The sequence below is a fragment of the Hyla sarda genome, chromosome 2, assembly GCF_029499605.1.
Source record: "Hyla sarda isolate aHylSar1 chromosome 2, aHylSar1.hap1, whole genome shotgun sequence".
Classification (NCBI taxonomy): Eukaryota; Metazoa; Chordata; class Amphibia; order Anura; family Hylidae; genus Hyla; species Hyla sarda.
Genome location: NC_079190.1, coordinates 304,318,535 through 304,337,338, shown reverse-complemented (window position 1 = coordinate 304,337,338; position 18,804 = coordinate 304,318,535). Strand labels below are relative to the sequence as shown.

The 18,804-nt window shown below is 46.0% G+C and overlaps 1 protein-coding gene across 5 annotated transcripts in view; it reads right to left on the bottom strand.

The window, feature by feature from the left end:
- The window catches only part of KIF21B (kinesin family member 21B), a 768,527-nt gene that overhangs the window by 226,308 nt on the left and 523,415 nt on the right, over positions 1-18,804 (bottom strand). For all 5 annotated transcript variants that reach the window (XM_056557611.1, XM_056557612.1, XM_056557613.1 and 2 more), the window contains one exon: positions 17,663-17,792. In XM_056557611.1, coding sequence (XP_056413586.1) covers positions 17,663-17,792 — 130 coding nt within the window. The remainder of the gene's footprint in view (positions 1-17,662; positions 17,793-18,804) is intronic.

Genomic DNA, 18,804 nt, shown 5'->3' with positions numbered 1-18,804 from the left:
TTGTGTATTGTATTTCAGTTTGCTACTAGGCCAGTATCCTGAACACACAGTGAAGTGTGCCCCACTGGCTAGTAGTCCATCTGGCTTTAGTATTAATGTCTACTCCTTTTGTGGATTGGGGAGTCTAGAGAGTTCATGATTTCTGATCTTTGGAGTTTTTCTACATGCACTGATCATAGAGTACATGATCACTGATCTAGTGTTTCCTCTGTGTTTTACCATTGGTCTATAGTGTCCTCTGTGCTACTCACTGATCTGTGCCACTGTTTGTGACTTTATATTCTGTCTTGCATATCTGGTTGTCTGGTAGTTTTCCCTTTCTGTTTCTGGCTCGTGACCGTCTATGTATTTTATTTGTTTTTATGCCCACTGCACTTTAGCGCAGGACAGGACCAGCTCCAAGTTGAGGTGGATCATTTAGGGTGGATGGGCAAGTAGACAGGGAGAGTGTATATAGGGACAGCTTAGGGTTCACTCTCCCTGTCCACCCTCGGTCATGACAGTTACATGTGTTGTAACCCAAGAGGAATGAGAGCTCCATTCTATTTTGTGCAGTGCGAACAGCAAATGCTTGGTATCTTGGATGTACCCAGGTATTTGAGGGATAAGAGGCTGGAGAGACCATCAACCCATACAGACAGGTTCCCATTGAACCATTGGGGGGGGGGGGGGGGGGGAGACATTTTTGTGGACTTTCAGGAGTGAATGAAAGATTGCAATAGTAGGGTGTTCCACTTTTATAAAATCCACCTGTTGTTTTGTTACAAAAAAATAAAAATCCGACTCCCCCAAGTCCACAAGATTGTGTAGTTTGCGGCTAAAGGCAAAGGTAGGGTCTGTAAGTATTACAATCTGACAACAATACCATATTAAATTTTTTATAAAGACCTGCATGCAGCCTTTGTCTGCTTGACAGACCACCAAGTCAGAAATATTAGGAATTTCACATACCTCTAATTGTTCTTGTGTTGTGAGAATAGAAAACTTGCATTTTTTTAAATGGAATAATTCTGTGAGGTCACGGCAGAACTTCATGGCTTCCTGGAAAAAGTCCAAGGCCTGGGTTCTAGACGTCACAGAATAAAATAACCAAGTACTGGTATGAAATTCTGGCAAAATCACATCATCAGGTTCACTCAAATTAGTCATAAGTTGTAAACCAGACATAATACATAACTCATTAAAAAAGAACATTTTAAATTATATTCATTAGAAAAATGCATGTTAGTTAGAGACTTGGCCACTAAACTGTCCAATCCCCCTTCACTAATGTCCAAGGGTTTAACTGTATTAGAAAAGTGTGTTTTTTTTATAGTGATACCCCGAACAAACGGATTAACATCAAGTAATGTAGAAAATAAGTCAAAAGTTCTGGTGGGGGAAAAGGACAAACCCTTGAAGAACAGGGATTACAGATAGGAATGGCTAATTCCTCCTGTAATTACGGTGTTTCCTGTCTGCGTGTCGTTTTTTGGCAGTTTAGGGTTCCCACTCACACCGGCGTGTAATAATGATGCAGTATTCTGAGCGGCAGAATTAGATGTCACAGGGATGTGGAAATCCTATCGCCCGATGCCCGGGACATGCAGTTCCGAGCGCTGGGCAGGTGAACTTTGCTGACATATAACCCTGCTTGGGGCTAGCAGAGCCGGACAGACAACCCGGCCGCTCAACGTGTATGGAGCGGGCACCTGACTTGAGCCCGCTCCATACCCAGCGGCCCCCAGCTGATTTCAGTAGCTGGGGGCCACTGCTAATAGCCCGGCATGCAGCAATCGCCATGGATGGCTATTAACCCTTTAGATTGAAACTGTCAACGTTGACCTTTTAACCATCCTGGGTGGTCTAGTGCAGTAGATCAACCCCAAGTGCAATCACAGAGGGGTGATCCACTATGGAGGTAGCCGGAGGGCTCACCTCTCCTTCCATGACCGCCGTGGATCTGTATTTGATTGAGCCTCGATCAAATGAGCACAAATGAAACAGATCAATGGAGTTCCATAGAACTGCATTGATCTCTAAGATAAATCTAATGATTCCTTCTAAAAGTCCCCTAAGGAACTAATAAAGTGTAAAAAAAAAAAAAAAAAAAGTTTAATAGAAGTTTAAAAAAACACATTAACCAATATTAAAAGTTCACATCCCCCCTTTTCCCATTTTCCATACAAAAAACATGTAAACATAATAAAAATAGACATACTGTATTTAGTATTGACATGTGCATACTTGTATATTCAAATAATAATAACATTATATATCTCGTACGGTCAATGGCATTTACAGAATTGCGTTTTTTTTATAACATCATATCGAGAAAAATAAAATAAAAAGCAATCAAAAGTCAGATCAATATTTAAATTGTACTGATAAAAACAGCAGATTATGGTGCAAAAAAGTATTCCTCATACAGCCCTAAAGTATCAAAATACCATGTCAGTCAAACCACCAAGGTGAATGGCGTTAAAAAAAAAAAACATTTGCTAAATTGCCTCAAAAATAATTTTTTTCTTTGCTTTGGAGCATATGTTATGGAAAAATGAAAGGTGTCATTACAAAGTACAATTGGTCCTGCAAAAAACAAGCCCTCATATGGGTCTGTAGATGGAAAAATAGGAGCTATGGTTATTGTAGGGTGAGAAAAAGTAGAAAGTGGAAAAGTAGTTTTTCCATGAAATTTTTCACACCCCCTCCATCACAAGCTCCCTAGCATCATGTGATTCAGGGGTGGAGTCGGATGAGTTTGCGTCTGTGGAACTGACATTAACCCTTGCAGTACTTCTATGGCGATGCTGTTTATATTTCTTTGGAATGGATTGCGGAGTTCACGACGTTCTTTCAAGTTGTGGCCAGGTATAGACAGACTTTGTTTTATAGTCCTGGACATTTCACATATATTTTGTTTGTTTTATGTCCATATTAGTGGTTTTCAATTTATTTAATTTATTCAGATTCTCTTGGATTTTAGGGTCCAGTTCCGTAAACATAGAAAGTCCTTCAAAACACTTTCTTGTAGCGTTGTAATGTTTTTTTTGAATATTTAACAAAGCTTTTTCTTCATGTTTAATAATCAAGTTAATGAATCAGGTATAGGAATCTGTTAAAACGTCCTCCCATTCATTCTTAAATTCATCTGAATAAATTGGGGATGGAATTTTTTGGATTCTTAATCCCTTAGGAATCATAGTTTCATTAAAATAATTTTGTAGGTTTGAAATGTCCCATGTAAGCCTTGATTCCTAAATGAGGGCAATTTCCTACTGAGACATATTAATTCGTAAGTACACCAATTCCTGATTGTCTTGGCCGGCAGCATTTAAAAATGTTGATATCTTAGTAGCACAAGCCTTCCGATCTTCCACCGATTTTAAGCATGTACTCGTGAAAGCAATGATAATGCTATTTGGGTGTATGATCTGCTACAAAATGGTAATCGCAATGTAACCCTTAAAGGCCATCATAACACCTCTCTTTTTCTTGGAATATGAAGACTGCACAATCTCTGGATATTTCCTATGGGGAATGTTAGTGGATTGGTTGAATACATTGGTTGTCGTTTATGCTATAGTAGCTTTACGTCTTTCGAGCTCTCGACACATGAGATTTAAATTGTAAGGGCAATTAAAAGGGTTATCCAGCATAAGGTGTGTCACGATGCCGGCTGGCAGGTGGTGGATCCTCTGTGCCAGAGAGGGATTGGCGTGGACCGTGCTAGAGGATCGGTTCTAAGTCACTACTGGTTTTCACCAGAGCCCGCCGCAAAGCGGGATGGTCTTGCTGCGGCGGTAGTGACCAGGTCGTATCCCCTAGCAACGGCTCAACCTCTCTGGCTGCTGAAGAAAGGCGCGGTACAAGGGAGTAGACAGAAGCAAGGTCGGACGTAGCAGAAGGTCGGGGCAGGCAGCAAGGATCGTAGTCAGGGGCAACGGCAGAAGGTCTGGAATCACAGGCAAGGAACACACAAGGAACGCTTTCACTGGCACTAGGGCAACAAGATCCGGCGAGGGAGTGAAGGGGAAGTGAGGTGATATAGGGAAGTGCACAGGTGTAAACACTAATTGGAACCACTGCACCAATCAGCGGTGCAGTGGCCCTTTAAATCGCAAAGACCCGGCGCGCGCGCGCCCTAGGGAGCGGGGCCGCGCGCGCCGGGACAGAACTGACGGGGAGCGAGTCAGGTACGGGAGCCGGGGTGCGCATCGCGAGCGGGCGCTACCCGCATCGCGAATCGCATCCCGGCCGGAGGTGGTAACGCAGCGCCCCGGGTCCGTGGAACCGACCGGGGCGCTGCAGTGAGGGAAGTGTAGCGAGCGCTCCGGGGAGGAGCGGGGACCCGGAGCGCTCGGCGTAACAGTACCCCCCCCCTTGGGTCTCCCCCTCTTCTTGGGGCCTGAGAACCTGAGGATCAGACTTTTGTCCAGGATATTGTCCTCAGGTTCCCAGGACCTCTCTTCTGGACCACAACCCTCCCAATCCACTAAAAAAAAGTTTTTCCTCTGACCTTTTTTGAGGCTAAGATCTCTTTGACAGAGAAGATGTCCGAGGAGCCGGAAACAGGAGTGGGAGGAACAGATTTAGGAGAAAAACGGTTGAGGATGAGAGGTTTAAGAAGAGAGACGTGAAAGGCATTAGGGATACGAAGAGAAGGAGGAAGAAGAAGTTTGTAAGAGACAGGATTAATTTGACACAAAACTTTAAAAGGACCAAGATAGCGTGGTCCCAACTTATAGCTCGGGACACGGAAACGGACATATTTAGCGGAGAGCCATACCTTGTCTCCAGGGGAAAAAATGGGAGGAGCTCTTCTTTTCTTATCTGCGAATCTTTTCATGCGAGAAGAAGCCTGTAAGAGAGAATTTTGGGTCTCTTTCCATATGGTGGAAAGATCACGAGAAATTTCATCCACAGCGGGCAGACCAGAGGGCAAGGGGGTAGGGAGGGGGGGAAGAGGGTGACGGCCGTACACCACGAAAAACGGAGATTTGGAGGAAGATTCAGAGATTCTGAAATTATACGAGAATTCGGCCCAAGGTAGAAGATCTGCCCAGTCATCCTGGCGGGAGGAAACAAAATGTCGTAAATAGTCACCCAAGATCTGGTTAATTCTCTCTACTTGTCCATTGGATTGAGGATGGTATGCAGAAGAAAAATTTAATTTAATCTTGAGTTGTTTACAGAGAGCCCTCCAGAATTTAGACACAAATTGGACGCCTCTATCCGAGACGATCTGTGTAGGCAACCCGTGAAGACGAAAAATGTGTACAAAAAATTGTTTAGCCAACTGAGGCGCTGAAGGAAGACCAGGAAGAGGGATGAAATGTGCCATTTTGGAGAATCGATCAACGACCACCCAAATAACAGTGTTGCCATGGGATGGGGGTAAGTCAGTAATAAAATCCATACCAATCAGAGACCAAGGTTGTTCGGGGACAGGTAGAGGATGAAGAAAACCAGCGGGCTTCTGGCGAGGAGTCTTATCCCGGGCACAGATAGTGCAGGCTCGCACAAAGTCCACCACATCAGTCTCTAGAGTCGGCCACCAATAGAAGCGAGAGATGAGTTGCACAGATTTCTTAATGCCCGCATGACCTGCGAGATGGGAGGAGTGACCCCATTTGAGGATCCCAAGGCGTTGGCGTGGAGAAACAAAGGTCTTTCCTGGAGGAGTTTGCCTGATGGAGGCTGGAGAAGTGGAAATCAGGCAGTCAGGAGGAATGATGTGTTGAGGAGAGAGTTCAATTTCAGAGGCATCTGAGGAACGAGAGAGAGCATCGGCCCTAATGTTCTTATCAGCAGGCCGAAAGTGAATTTCAAAATTAAATCGGGCAAAGAACAGAGACCACCTGGCCTGACGAGGATTCAGCCGTTGGGCAGACTGGAGGTAGGAGAGGTTCTTGTGATCGGTGTAAATAATAACTGGAAATCTTGATCCCTCCAGCAGATGCCTCCATTCCTCAAGTGCTAATTTAATGGCTAGAAGCTCTCGATCCCCGATGGAGTAGTTCCTCTCCGCCGGAGAGAAGGTCCTGGAAAAAAAACCACAAGTAACAGCATGCCCGGAAGAGTTTTTTTGTAGAAGGACAGCTCCAGCTCCCACTGAGGAGGCATCAACCTCCAATAGGAAGGGTTTAGATGGGTCAGGTCTGGAGAGCACGGGAGCCGAAGAAAAGGCAGACTTGAGTCGTTTAAAGGCGTCTTCCGCTTGAGGAGGCCAAGACTTGGGATCGGCATTTTTTTTTGTTAAAGCCACAATAGGAGCCACAATGGTAGAAAAATGTGGAATAAATTGCCTGTAATAATTGGCGAACCCCAAAAAACGTTGGATGGCACGGAGTCCGGAGGGGCGTGGCCAATCTAAGACGGCAGAGAGTTTATCTGGGTCCATTTGTAGTCCCTGGCCAGAGACCAAGTATCCTAGAAAAGGAAGAGATTGGCATTCAAACAGACATTTCTCTATTTTGGCATAGAGTTGATTATCACGAAGTCTCTGAAGAACCATACGGACATGCTGGCGGTGTTCTTCAAGATTGGCAGAAAAAATCAGGATATCGTCCAGATATACAACAACACAGGAGTATAGGAGATCACGAAAAATTTCATTAACAAAGTCTTGGAAGACGGCAGGGGCGTTGCATAGACCAAAGGGCATGACCAGATACTCAAAGTGTCCATCTCTGGTGTTAAATGCCGTTTTCCATTCATCCCCCTCTCTGATGCGGATGAGATTATAAGCACCTCTTAAGTCCAGTTTGGTAAAAATATGGGCACCTTGGAGACGATCAAAGAGTTCAGAGATGAGGGGTAGGGGGTAGCGGTTCTTAACCGTGATTTTATTGAGACCGCGGTAGTCAATGCAAGGACGTAGAGAGCCATCTTTTTTGGACACAAAGAAAAATCCGGCTCCGGCAGGAGAGGAGGATTTACGGATAAAGCCCTTTTTTAAATTTTCTTGGACGTATTCAGACATGGCAAGAGTCTCTGGGACGGACAGAGGATAGATTCTGCCCCGGGGTGGAGTAGTGCCCGGGAGGAGGTCAATGGGACAATCATAAGGCCTGTGAGGAGGTAGAGTCTCAGCTTGTTTTTTGCAAAAAACGTCCGCAAAGTCCATATAGGCCTTAGGGAGACCGGTTACATGAGGAAGCACAGGGACACGGCAAGGTTTACTGGGAACCGGTTTTAAGCAGTCCTTGGAACAAGAGGGCCCCCAACTCTTGATCTCCCCAGTGGACCAATCCAGGATTGGGGAATGGAGTTGAAGCCAGGGAAGTCCAAGAAGGATTTCAGAAGTGCAATTGGGGAGGACCAACAGTTCAATCCTCTCATGATGAGATCCGATGCACATTAGAAGGGGCTCCGTGCGGAAACGTATAGTACAGTCCAATCTTTCATTGTTTACACAATTGATGTAGAGGGGTCTGGCGAGACTGGTCACCGGGATGTTGAACCTGTTGACGAGAGAGGCCAAGATAAAATTTCCTGCAGATCCAGAGTCCAAGAAGGCCACAGCAGAGAAGGAGAAGGCAGAGGCAGACATCCGCACAGGCACAGTAAGACGTGGAGAAGCAGAGTAGACATCAAGGACTGTCTCACCTTTGTGCGGAGTCAGCGGACGTCTTTCCAGGCGGGGAGGACGGATAGGACAATCCCTCAGGAAGTGTTCGGTACTAGCACAGTACAGGCAGAGATTCTCCATGCGGCGTCGTGTCCTCTCTTGGGGTGTCAGGCGAGACCGGTCGACCTGCATAGCCTCCACGGCGGGAGGCACAGGAACAGGTTGCAGGGGACCAGAGGAGAGAGGAGCCGGGGAGAAGAAACGCCTCGTGCGAACAGAGTCCATATCCTGGCGGAGCTCCTGACGCCGTTCGGAAAAACGCATGTCAATGCGAGTGGCAAGATGGATGAGTTCATGTAGGTTAGCAGGGATTTCTCGTGCGGCCAGAACATCTTTAATGTTGCTGGATAGGCCTTTTTTAAAGGTCGCGCAGAGTGCCTCATTATTCCAGGATAATTCTGAAGCAAGGGTACGGAACTGTACGGCATACTCGCCAACGGAAGAATTACCCTGGACCAGGTTCAACAGGGCAGTCTCAGCAGAAGAGGCTCGGGCAGGTTCCTCAAAAACACTTCGAATTTCCGAGAAGAAGGAGTGTACAGAGGCAGTGACGGGGTCATTGCGGTCCCAGAGCGGTGTGGCCCAAGCCAGGGCTTTTCCAGACAGCAGGCTGACTACGAAAGCCACTTTAGACCTTTCGGTGGGGAACTGGTCCGACATCATCTCCAAGTGTAATGAACATTGGGAAAGAAAGCCACGGCAAAACTTAGAGTCCCCATCAAATTTATCCGGCAAGGATAGTCGTATTCCAGAAGCGGCCACTCGCTGCGGAGGAGGTACAGGAGCTGGCGGAGGAGATGATTGCTGGAGCTGTGGTAGTAACTGTTGTAGCATAACAGTCAGTTGAGACAGCTGTTGGCCTTGTTGCGCAATCTGTTGTGACTGCTGGGCGACCACCGTGGTGAGGTCAGCGACAACTGGCAGAGGAACTTCAGCGGGATCCATGGCCGGATCTACTGTCACGATGCCGGCTGGCAGGTGGTGGATCCTCTGTGCCAGAGAGGGATTGGCGTGGACCGTGCTAGAGGATCGGTTCTAAGTCACTACTGGTTTTCACCAGAGCCCGCCGCAAAGCGGGATGGTCTTGCTGCGGCGGTAGTGACCAGGTCGTATCCCCTAGCAACGGCTCAACCTCTCTGGCTGCTGAAGAAAGGCGCGGTACAAGGGAGTAGACAGAAGCAAGGTCGGACGTAGCAGAAGGTCGGGGCAGGCAGCAAGGATCGTAGTCAGGGGCAACGGCAGAAGGTCTGGAATCACAGGCAAGGAACACACAAGGAACGCTTTCACTGGCACTAGGGCAACAAGATCCGGCGAGGGAGTGAAGGGGAAGTGAGGTGATATAGGGAAGTGCACAGGTGTAAACACTAATTGGAACCACTGCACCAATCAGCGGTGCAGTGGCCCTTTAAATCGCAAAGACCCGGCGCGCGCGCGCCCTAGGGAGCGGGGCCGCGCGCGCCGGGACAGAACTGACGGGGAGCGAGTCAGGTACGGGAGCCGGGGTGCGCATCGCGAGCGGGCGCTACCCGCATCGCGAATCGCATCCCGGCCGGAGGTGGTAACGCAGCGCCCCGGGTCCGTGGAACCGACCGGGGCGCTGCAGTGAGGGAAGTGTAGCGAGCGCTCCGGGGAGGAGCGGGGACCCGGAGCGCTCGGCGTAACAAGGTGATTTTAGTACGTACCTGGCAGACAGTAATGGACATGCTTAGGAAGGATCTGCGCTTGGCTTGGGCTAAATGACTATGCTATGAGATTACCATAACACTATGGCTAGCTTTTTGTGAACTTGTATTTCCTTTTTTCAGTTTTCTTGTTTGCCTACAAATCCCATGATTCCATTTTCCTCCTTCCCACACATCAGCCACCCCAACCATTGAAACATAAATGAGCTGCAGACCTGTGGTTTTCAATCAGGGTGCCTCCAGCTGTTGCATTACTTGCAGATTGCTCTCTCCACCCATTGAAGCAGACAAGCTCCCTGTCATCAGCTGACTAGTGAGTCAGGTCTCGACCGCATTGCAAGCTGGGAAAAATCCGAGACAGCAGTCATTTTGTATGATGTTAAAAATAAATATTGGGGTGAAAATCACATAAGAATTGTGAGAAAACCATCACACACAGGTAAAGACACTATATTATGAACTACACTAACTTTACAGCCCCTGTAGCATAGTCAAATAAAAAAAATCCTGGAATACCCCTTTAAGACAATTGACATTTAATCTACACCCATTTCCTCAGGTAAGTAGAGACTTTTCAGGTGTTAGGTAGGAATGTGGAATAGCATGTGGATACCTTGTAAATGTAAAAACCTGACTGGTGCCTATAAGGTCCCATACAAGGATATCACAAATCAGAACAATACAACAAAAAAACTATTATAAAGGGTACTAGTGCACAATAGAGCACAAAGTCAGTATTTATTGTATACAACAATGAGGCCAGAGACAGGAAAAAGTGGTAACAACTGAACACATTACTCAGGCATAACATCGAAAATGGCTTCTGGGACTGCAGGATAAACAGAAGCAAACTTCAATCTGGGTCACTTTGCCATGGAAAATGGGAAGGTGTGGAGGATAGGTGGGGGTCCCCCTCCAACAGACCCCAAGAATTTAAGCTCTACATCCCTTCTTAAACAGAAATCAAAGCATGAACCCTATCCTGGTGTAGAAAAAGGATTTTGGCTGGAAAGCCTCATTGGTATGGTATGGCGGTTTGCATAGTAATACAGACTGTTGGATAAAGTTGCTCCTATCTTGAAGTGTTGAGGCTGATAAATCTGTACAGGAAAAAACAGAAAGGAAAAAATGTACAAAAATGTGCCGTTATCACCAATGGCAGCAATGGTCAAGATATAGAAAAAGGTATGCTAACCTTTTAGTGTTGTACTGCGAGCAGAACAAAATAATGTGCCTTATGCCATTATAGTGGTTTCCAAATGCGGGTTGCAGCTGGGCATCTATCTTTTATCCTGGTGTGCAGAGACGATGGTAAAGTGGCTAGCAGAGTGACTCCTTCTCTTGAAGGCAAAATAGCTGAAGCGACGCTCTCCCATAAGTGTAGATTAGATTAGATAGTAAACGATACGGCCAATAAAATAATAAAACAAAAATAGCTTTATTTATCAGTAATAGTACATAGCAGACAGACAACGCATTTCTAGGGAAGGGACCACCTCTTTGTCCGGACCTGATGAAGAGTGGGTTCCTCCCTATCAAAATGCATTGTCCGTCTGCTTTGTATTATCATGACTAGGGGATATTATAACTGCTATGGCTTACCTTTTCCCATAACCACCACCAACCACTTCCCTCCATGACCCCTTACCTTAAAACATGACAAGACCAGGTGTTGGTGTAAACAGGCCACAGCCAATTATAACATTGTGAACAACAATTGTATGAACGTCATACATAAACAATAAAACATTTAACCATAGAAATGTCCCTATCACAGGAGGAGGACCTGAAGGCACTATTACCCAACTTCTTCTGGGGCCTCACTTGCCCCTAGCCGCAAGTGGCCTGCACAGAGTCACCGTTTGTGAGGCCCCCCAACCGTCCTGGGACCCATGTCCCCTGATGACTTCTCCATGGGGCTGGGAACCGCTCCCAGCCCACCTCCACACTCTCTCCCATCTCCATCATGCCATACACAGGTGCCTCCAGGTCCCACTCCTGCCCCCGCTGCCATGACAAATTCAAGGGCGGGCGGGCACGTGTCCACTTCTTCTTCCCGACTGTCCTGGCTTCCTCTTCCTGTCCTATTAACCCCATCCTAACTCCTCCCCTTCCTCTCTATACTTCTCCCGCCCTACACTTTAACCCCTGCCACACTGTATAATCCCCCTGTCATGTGCCCCTCCAGTCCTATGCTATCCCTTCCAGGGCTTCCTTGACTAGGGGATATTATAACTGCTATGGCCTACCTTTTCCCATAACCACCACCAACCACTTCCCTCCATGACCCCTTACCTTAAAACATGACAAGACCAGGTGTTGGTGTAAACAGGCCACAGCAGCCCCTTTAATAATTATCAACCAATTATAACATTGTGAACAACAATTGTATGAACGTCATACATAAACAATAAAACATTTAACCATAGAAATGTCCCTATCACAGGAGGAGGACCTGAAGGCACTATTATTCAACTTCTTCTGGAGCCTCACTTGCCCCTAGCTGCAATCCGCCTGCACAGGGTCACCGTTTGTGAGGCCCCCCAACCGTCCTGGGACCCATGTCCCCCTGATGACTTTTCCATTGGGCTGGGAACCGCTCACAGCCCACCTCCACACTCTCTCCCATCTCCATCATGCCATACACAGGTGCCTCCAGGTCCCACTCCTGCCCCCGCCACAAAGGCGGCAAGTGACCCCCCTCACTTGTCCCCGTTCCTCCACAAACCAAGGGCTCTGGCCACCGCCTACTTAATCTCCAAAAGCCACAAGTCCATGCCAAACACATTGAGATGGACACCATCATCATCCATGAACTCGGGAGCTCCGGCTTCCAGATCCCGGTGGCGTACTACCAAGCCCCCATTCCGCGCCACAAACTTGCTGACAACCTTATTGATCTTAACCCTGGTTCTGTTTAAGGCAACAACCGAGCGGGCCTGCCGCGACTTGCGCCTGGCCACCATTTCCGACCAAACAACTACCAGGCCCGGGAAAGAGGACCACAACCTGAAAAGGTCCAACTTAACGTCCCTAATCAAGTCCCGGGACCTCCGAACCCCCAAATCATTACCCCCAAGATGAATCACTATAACATCTGGAGCCCTATCCAGCTGGACAAAAAATTGCATCCTCGCCAACAACTCGGCCCACCTCATCCCACTCTTTCCCAACCAATGAACCTGCCCTTCAGTGCCAGCTAACCTCAATTGGCGACCAGCCGTCCGCACACCAGCCCGCACCCCACCTCGCACCACATAAGAGTGCCCGATGATCCATATCATATCACGGAGCAGCGCCTCCTCTCTCACCCTCCGAAGGATTTCCTCCATGTCGGCCATCAGGTATGGAGCTCCGTCCGCACGTGTCCACTTCTTCTTCCCGACTGTCCTGACTTCCTCTTCCTGTCCTATTAACCCCATCCTAACTCCTCCCCTTCCTTTCTATACTTCTCCTGCCCTACACTTTAACCCCTGCCACACTGTATAATCCCCCTGTCATGTGCCCCTCCAGTCCTATGCTATCCCTTCCAGGGCTTCCTGTAATCTTCCAAAGAATCCAATAAACGTGAAAAATTCTCTACTTTTCTTGGAAAATATGAAAAAGGGGCATGTCTGCTGGGGAAAAGGGTGTGTCCTAAACAAAAGGGTGTGTCCCTGACATATTTACTAAGGTTTGGTCTGTGATCGATTTGAGTTTTGGAAAATCAGACAGCTCAGAACAGTTGTTTAAAAAAAAAAAAAATCAAAATGTAGGGAAAAATTTGTAAATACCGTGGAAATATACCTGTCAGGAATAAAAACCCACACAGTAAACTACGCTCCACTTTTAGTAGAGGAGACATAGGGTTTAATTTACTTAGTTACCCCTCCCCCCCCCCCCCACACACACACACTCCACAGGGGAGCGAACTAGAGCACTGGAGTTTATCTCTGCCCACCTCTAGGCCACCCTCACTATCCGGACTTTCAGCCAATACCTTCCATACTTCAGCCCTGCTACTGTAAACAGGAATGGAGCTCAGCGCCCTTTTAGTATCTGCACTCTCCCTGCACATTTGCAGTCCACCACAGGACACCACTTTTTGCAACTTTGGTCTGGACTTTTTCTACTTCTTGCCCTCAGGTGCCTCCTCTGTGAGTTCATCTCTAAATACAAGGTTCTAAGGGCAGACCGAGGATTTAAGCATTCTAATCTGGTCGCTGATGTCACTCTGGAGGAGTTAGGGTATTCTCACATTGATTAATGTAAACGGAATCTCACAGAATTCCGCAAGCAGAGATTCCACCTGACGGCCGAGTAGGACTGCACCATCACCAGCAGTCATTAGCAGTGAGGCTAGGCTGCTGAGCTGACTTCATAGTTCTCAGGCAGCTGCCATATATTACAGAATTCTGTGTGAAGGGATTAATATATAATCTAGATGTAATAATTTAGTTTATTAAAGGAGTAGTAGATCCTTGGAATAAACTTCCAGCAATTGTGATGAATCCACAGTAAGTATATGCAAACATGTCTGGGATAAACTATTAAACCTAAAATAAAAATGAAAAGGAAATGATTTCATACAATGTATGGGAGGAAATTTAACCCCTTCAGGACCAAGCCCATTTTGGCCTTAAGGACCAGAGCGTTTTTTGCACATCTGACCACTGTCACTTTAAACATTAATAATTCTGGAATGCTTTTAGTTATCATTCTGATTCCGAGATTGTTTTTTCGTGACATATTCTACTTTAACATGGTGGTAAATTTTTGTGGTAACTTGCATCCTTTCCTTGTGAAAAATCCTAAAATTTGATGAAAAATTTGAAAATTTTGCATTTTTATAACTTTGAAGCTCTCTGCTTGTAAGGAAAATGTATATTACAAATAAAAAATTTTTTTATTCACATATACAATATGTCTACTTTATGTCTGCATCATAAAAGTGACGAGTTTTTACTTTTGGAAGACACCAGAGGGCTTCAAAGTTCAGCAGCAATTTTCCAATTTTTCATAAAATTTTCAAACTCACTATTTTTCAGGGACCAGTTCAGGTTTGAAGTGGATTTGAAGGGTCTTCATATTAGAAATACCCCACAAAAGACCCCAAAGTATTCAAAATGACATTCAGTCATCATTTTAACCCTTTAGGTGTTTCACAGGAATAGAAGCAAAGTGAAGGAGAAAATTCACATCTTCATTTTTTACACTCGCATGTTCTTGTAGACCCAATTTTTGAATTTTTACAAGGGGTAAAAGGAGAAAATGTATACTTGTATTTGTAGCCCAATTGCTCTAGAGTAAGCACATACCTCATATGTCTATGTAAAGTGTTCGGCGGGCGCAGTAGAGGGCTCAGAAGGGAAAGAGCGATAAGGGGATTTTGGAGAGTACGTTTTTCTGAAATGGTTTTTGGGGGGCATGTTGCATTTAGGAAGCCCCTATGGTGCCAGAACAGCAAAAAACCCTCACATGGCATACCATTTTGGAAACTAGACCCCTTGAGGAACATAACAAGGAATAAAGTGAGCCTTAATACCCCACAGGTGTTTCACGACTTTTGCATATGTAAAAAAAAATTTATTTTTTTTCACTAAAATGTGTGTTTCCCCCCAAATTTCACATTTTTCCAAGGGTTAATAGCAGGAAATACCCCCCAATATTTGTAACCCCTTCTCTTCTGAGTATGGAGGTACCCCATAAGTTGACCTGAAGTGCACTATGGGCGAACTACAATGCTCAGAAGAGAAGGAGTCATATTTGGCTTTTTGAGAGCAAATTTTGCTCGGGGGGCATGTCGCATTTAGGATGCCCCTATGGTGCCAGAACAGCAAAAAAAAAAAACACATGGCATACCATTTTGGAAACTAGACCCCTTGAGGAATGTAATAAGGAATAAAGTGAGCCTTATTACCCCACAGGTGTTTCACGACTTTTGCATATGTAAAAAAAAAATAAAAATTCCACTAAAATGTGTGTTTCCCCCCAAATTTCACATTTTTGCAAGGGTTAGTAGCAGAAAATACCCCCCAAAATTTGTAACCCCATCTCTTCTGAGTATGGAGGTACCCCATAAGTTGACCTGAAGTGCAATATGGGCGACCTACAATGCTCAGAAGAGAAGGAGTCATATTTGGCTTTTTGAGAGCAAATTTTGCTCGGGGAGCATGTCGCATTTAGGAAGCCCCTAAGGTGCCAGAACAGCAAAAAAAAAAAAAACACATGGCATACCATTTTGGAAACTAGACCCCTTGAGGAACATAACAAGGGGTACAGTGAGCATTTGCCCCCCACTGGTGTCTGACAGATCTTTGGAACAGTGGGCTGTACAAGTTTTCATTTTCACGGACCACTGTTCCAAAGATCCGTCAGACACCTGTGGGGGGGTAAATTCTCACTGCACCCCTCATTACATTCCGTGAGGGGTGTCGTTTCCGAAATGGGGTTACATGTGTTTTTTTTTTTCTTTTTGCGTTTGTCAAAACCGCTGTAACAATGAGCCACCCCTGTGCAAATCACCTCAAATGTACATGGTGCGCTCTCCCTTCTGGGCCTTGTTGTGCGCCCCCAGAGCACTTTGCGCTCACATATGGGGTATCTCTGTAGTCGGGAGAAATTGCGTTACAAATTTTGGGGGGCTTTTTTCCCTTTTACCTCTTGTGAAAATGTAAAGTATAGGGCAACATCAGCATGTTAGTGTAAAAAATTTAATTTTTTTACACTAACATTCTGGTGTAGACCCCAACATTTCCTTTTCATGAAGGGTTAAAGAAGAAAAAGCCCCCCAAACCTTGTAACGCAATTTCTCCCGAGTACAGCGATACCCCATATGTGGCCCTAAACTGTTGCCCTGAAATACGACAGGGCTCCAAAGTGAGAGCGCCATGTGCATTTGAGGCCTAAATTAGGGATTTGCATAGGGGTGGACATAGGGGTATTCTACGCCAGTGATTCCCAAACAGGGTGCCTCCAGCTGTTGCAAAACTCCCAGCATGCGTGGACAGTCAACGGCTGTCCGGCAATACTGGGAGTTGTTGTTTTTCAACAGCTGGAGGCTCTGCTTTGGAAACAGTGGTGTACCGGACGTTCTTATTGGGGGAGGGGGGCTGTGTAGGGGTATGTGTATATGTAGTGTTTTTAACTTTTTATTTTATTTTGTGTTAGTGTAGTGTAGTGTTTTTAGGGTACAGTCACATGGGCGGGGGATTACAGCGAGTTTCCCAGCGCAAAATTTGCTGCATCTCAAGATGCGAGAAACCCACTGTAAAAGCCTCGCCCATGTGAATGCACCAGCTGTTGCAAAACCACAACTCCCAGCATGCATGGTCTGTTAGTGCATGCTGGGAGTTATAGCTTTGCAACAGCTGGAGGCACACAGGTTAGGAAACACTGAGTTAGAAACAATGTTTCCCAACCAGTGTGTGTCCAGTTGTTGCAAAACTACAACTCCCAGCATGCCCAGACAGCTGAAGGGCATGCTGGGAGTTGTAGTTCGGCAACATCTGAAGGGCCAGATGTTGCTGAACTAAAACTCCCAGCATGCCTGGACAGTCAGTGCATGCTGGGAGTTGTAGTTTTGCAACAGCTGGAAGAGCACAGATTGGAGACCATTATACAATGGTCTCCAAACTGGGGACCTACAGATGTTGCAAAACTACAACTCCCAGCATGCCCAGACAGCCAAAGGCTGTCTAGGCATGCTGGGAGTTGTAGTTTTCAGACTTCTAGAAGCAGCAGTGAAGATCTTCACTGCTGCCTCTGAGGACCACATACTTACCTGCCGGTCCCGTCGCTGCTCGTCCACGTGGCCGGTCCTGCCGCTGCTCCTCGGTCCCGCCGCTGCTCCAGGTAAGGCCGCCAGTCCCCTCGTGTTCCCCCCCTATGCCGCAGGTCCCTGCGAGCCCCTGCAGCCATCGTCCCCCGTTCTGCCCGACTTCCAGGGGCGGGCAGTGCGGGGGATCTGAACTTTCACCCCAGATCACTGTGATTGGTCCACAAGGACCAATCACAGTGATCGCTGACCAGGACCATCAATGGATGGTCCTGGGGGGTGAAGCAGAAGTTGTCCCCTGCTGGAAACAGCGGGACTTCTGCCAGTTAACCTGTGCGATGCTGCGCATCGCCGGGTTAACTGAATGTCATTTATAAACGTCGGGATGCGCGAACGCACTGCACAACCCAGCGTTTATATATGACATTCTGCGGGAAGGGGTTAATTAGAAATAGTATGGTGGTTAAGTGTAACCAATTATTTCACAGTGTAATCAATGTATTTCCTATATCATGGATAGGTGATAAATTGTAAGAAAAAAAACTTTTAACAGAAAATAATGACAGACAATACAATAATGTATAAAGTGAATAATTTTGTCTGTGAGCTCACCATTTTGCATGGATTGACATTCTGATTTCTCCAATAGAATTTGACTTTGTGAAAAACTATTCATATCAGTCTGTCGAATTCGAGCTTCCAATATTCGAATCTGTGCTTCCTTTTGGGCTACCTGCATACCCTGGAAGAAAAAAATAATAATTAAAATGGTATTAGTAATTAATACCCCAGCATATTTAAAAAAAAATTTAAGTAAAATAAGATTCATTCATTATGATATGGACACTAAATAAAATAAATTTACCAATTTGAAGAGAGGTGATATTTAATTTAGAGGGCTTTTCACAATATACTTTAACCCCATGTACGGCGCTGCAGCGGGTAACTTTGCGCACAATTCTGTACATTTACGGCACAGCTATGAAGCAGGAGCATGTGAGCTACATAGCATGTGAGCTCCGGCTGCTAGAGATGAGCGAAGTTTCAGAAATTCGATTCTTCATGAACCTTGCGTCTCAGAGGTTGCTGACTTTAGCCTGCATAAATTAGTTCAGCTTTCAGGTGCTCCGATGGGCTGGAAAAGGTGGAGACAGTCATAGGAGAACCTGAAAGCTGAACTCATTTATGCAGGCTAAAGTCAGCAAACGCCGAGCCACGAGGTTCGTGACCAATTGAATTACTGTAACTTCGCTCATCTCTACCGGCTGCAATCAGCAGCCGGGTACTCACCAATAATGATGGACATCAGCGATCCCGTTGATGCCTGTCATTAACCCCTCAGATGCCATGATCAATGCCGTTTGGGGGATTCATCAGACCACCCGTGGTGCAATCGAGGGTGTCCGATGAATCAAGATGGTGCCGGAGCTTCTCTTAACTGCTCCCATCCATCTGCAGCGCTGTTCTTCTCTGGTCTGCCTTCTAGAAGTTCAGAGAAGTAGATCACCAAGAACACTGATCAGTGCTATTCCTATGCATAGCACTGATCAGAATTTGCAATCTAGAGATTGCAATAAATAGTCCCCTGCAGGGACAAATTTTTTTTTTTTAAATTGTGAAAGTGAATAAGCCCATCCTCCAATAAAAAATAATAGTTCCATCTTTTCAGATAAAAAAAATGTGGTGTAAACATATAAAAAACTAAAAATAAATAAATACCAATGTCCAAAATTGCTGGTATTCAGTCAGGTCAC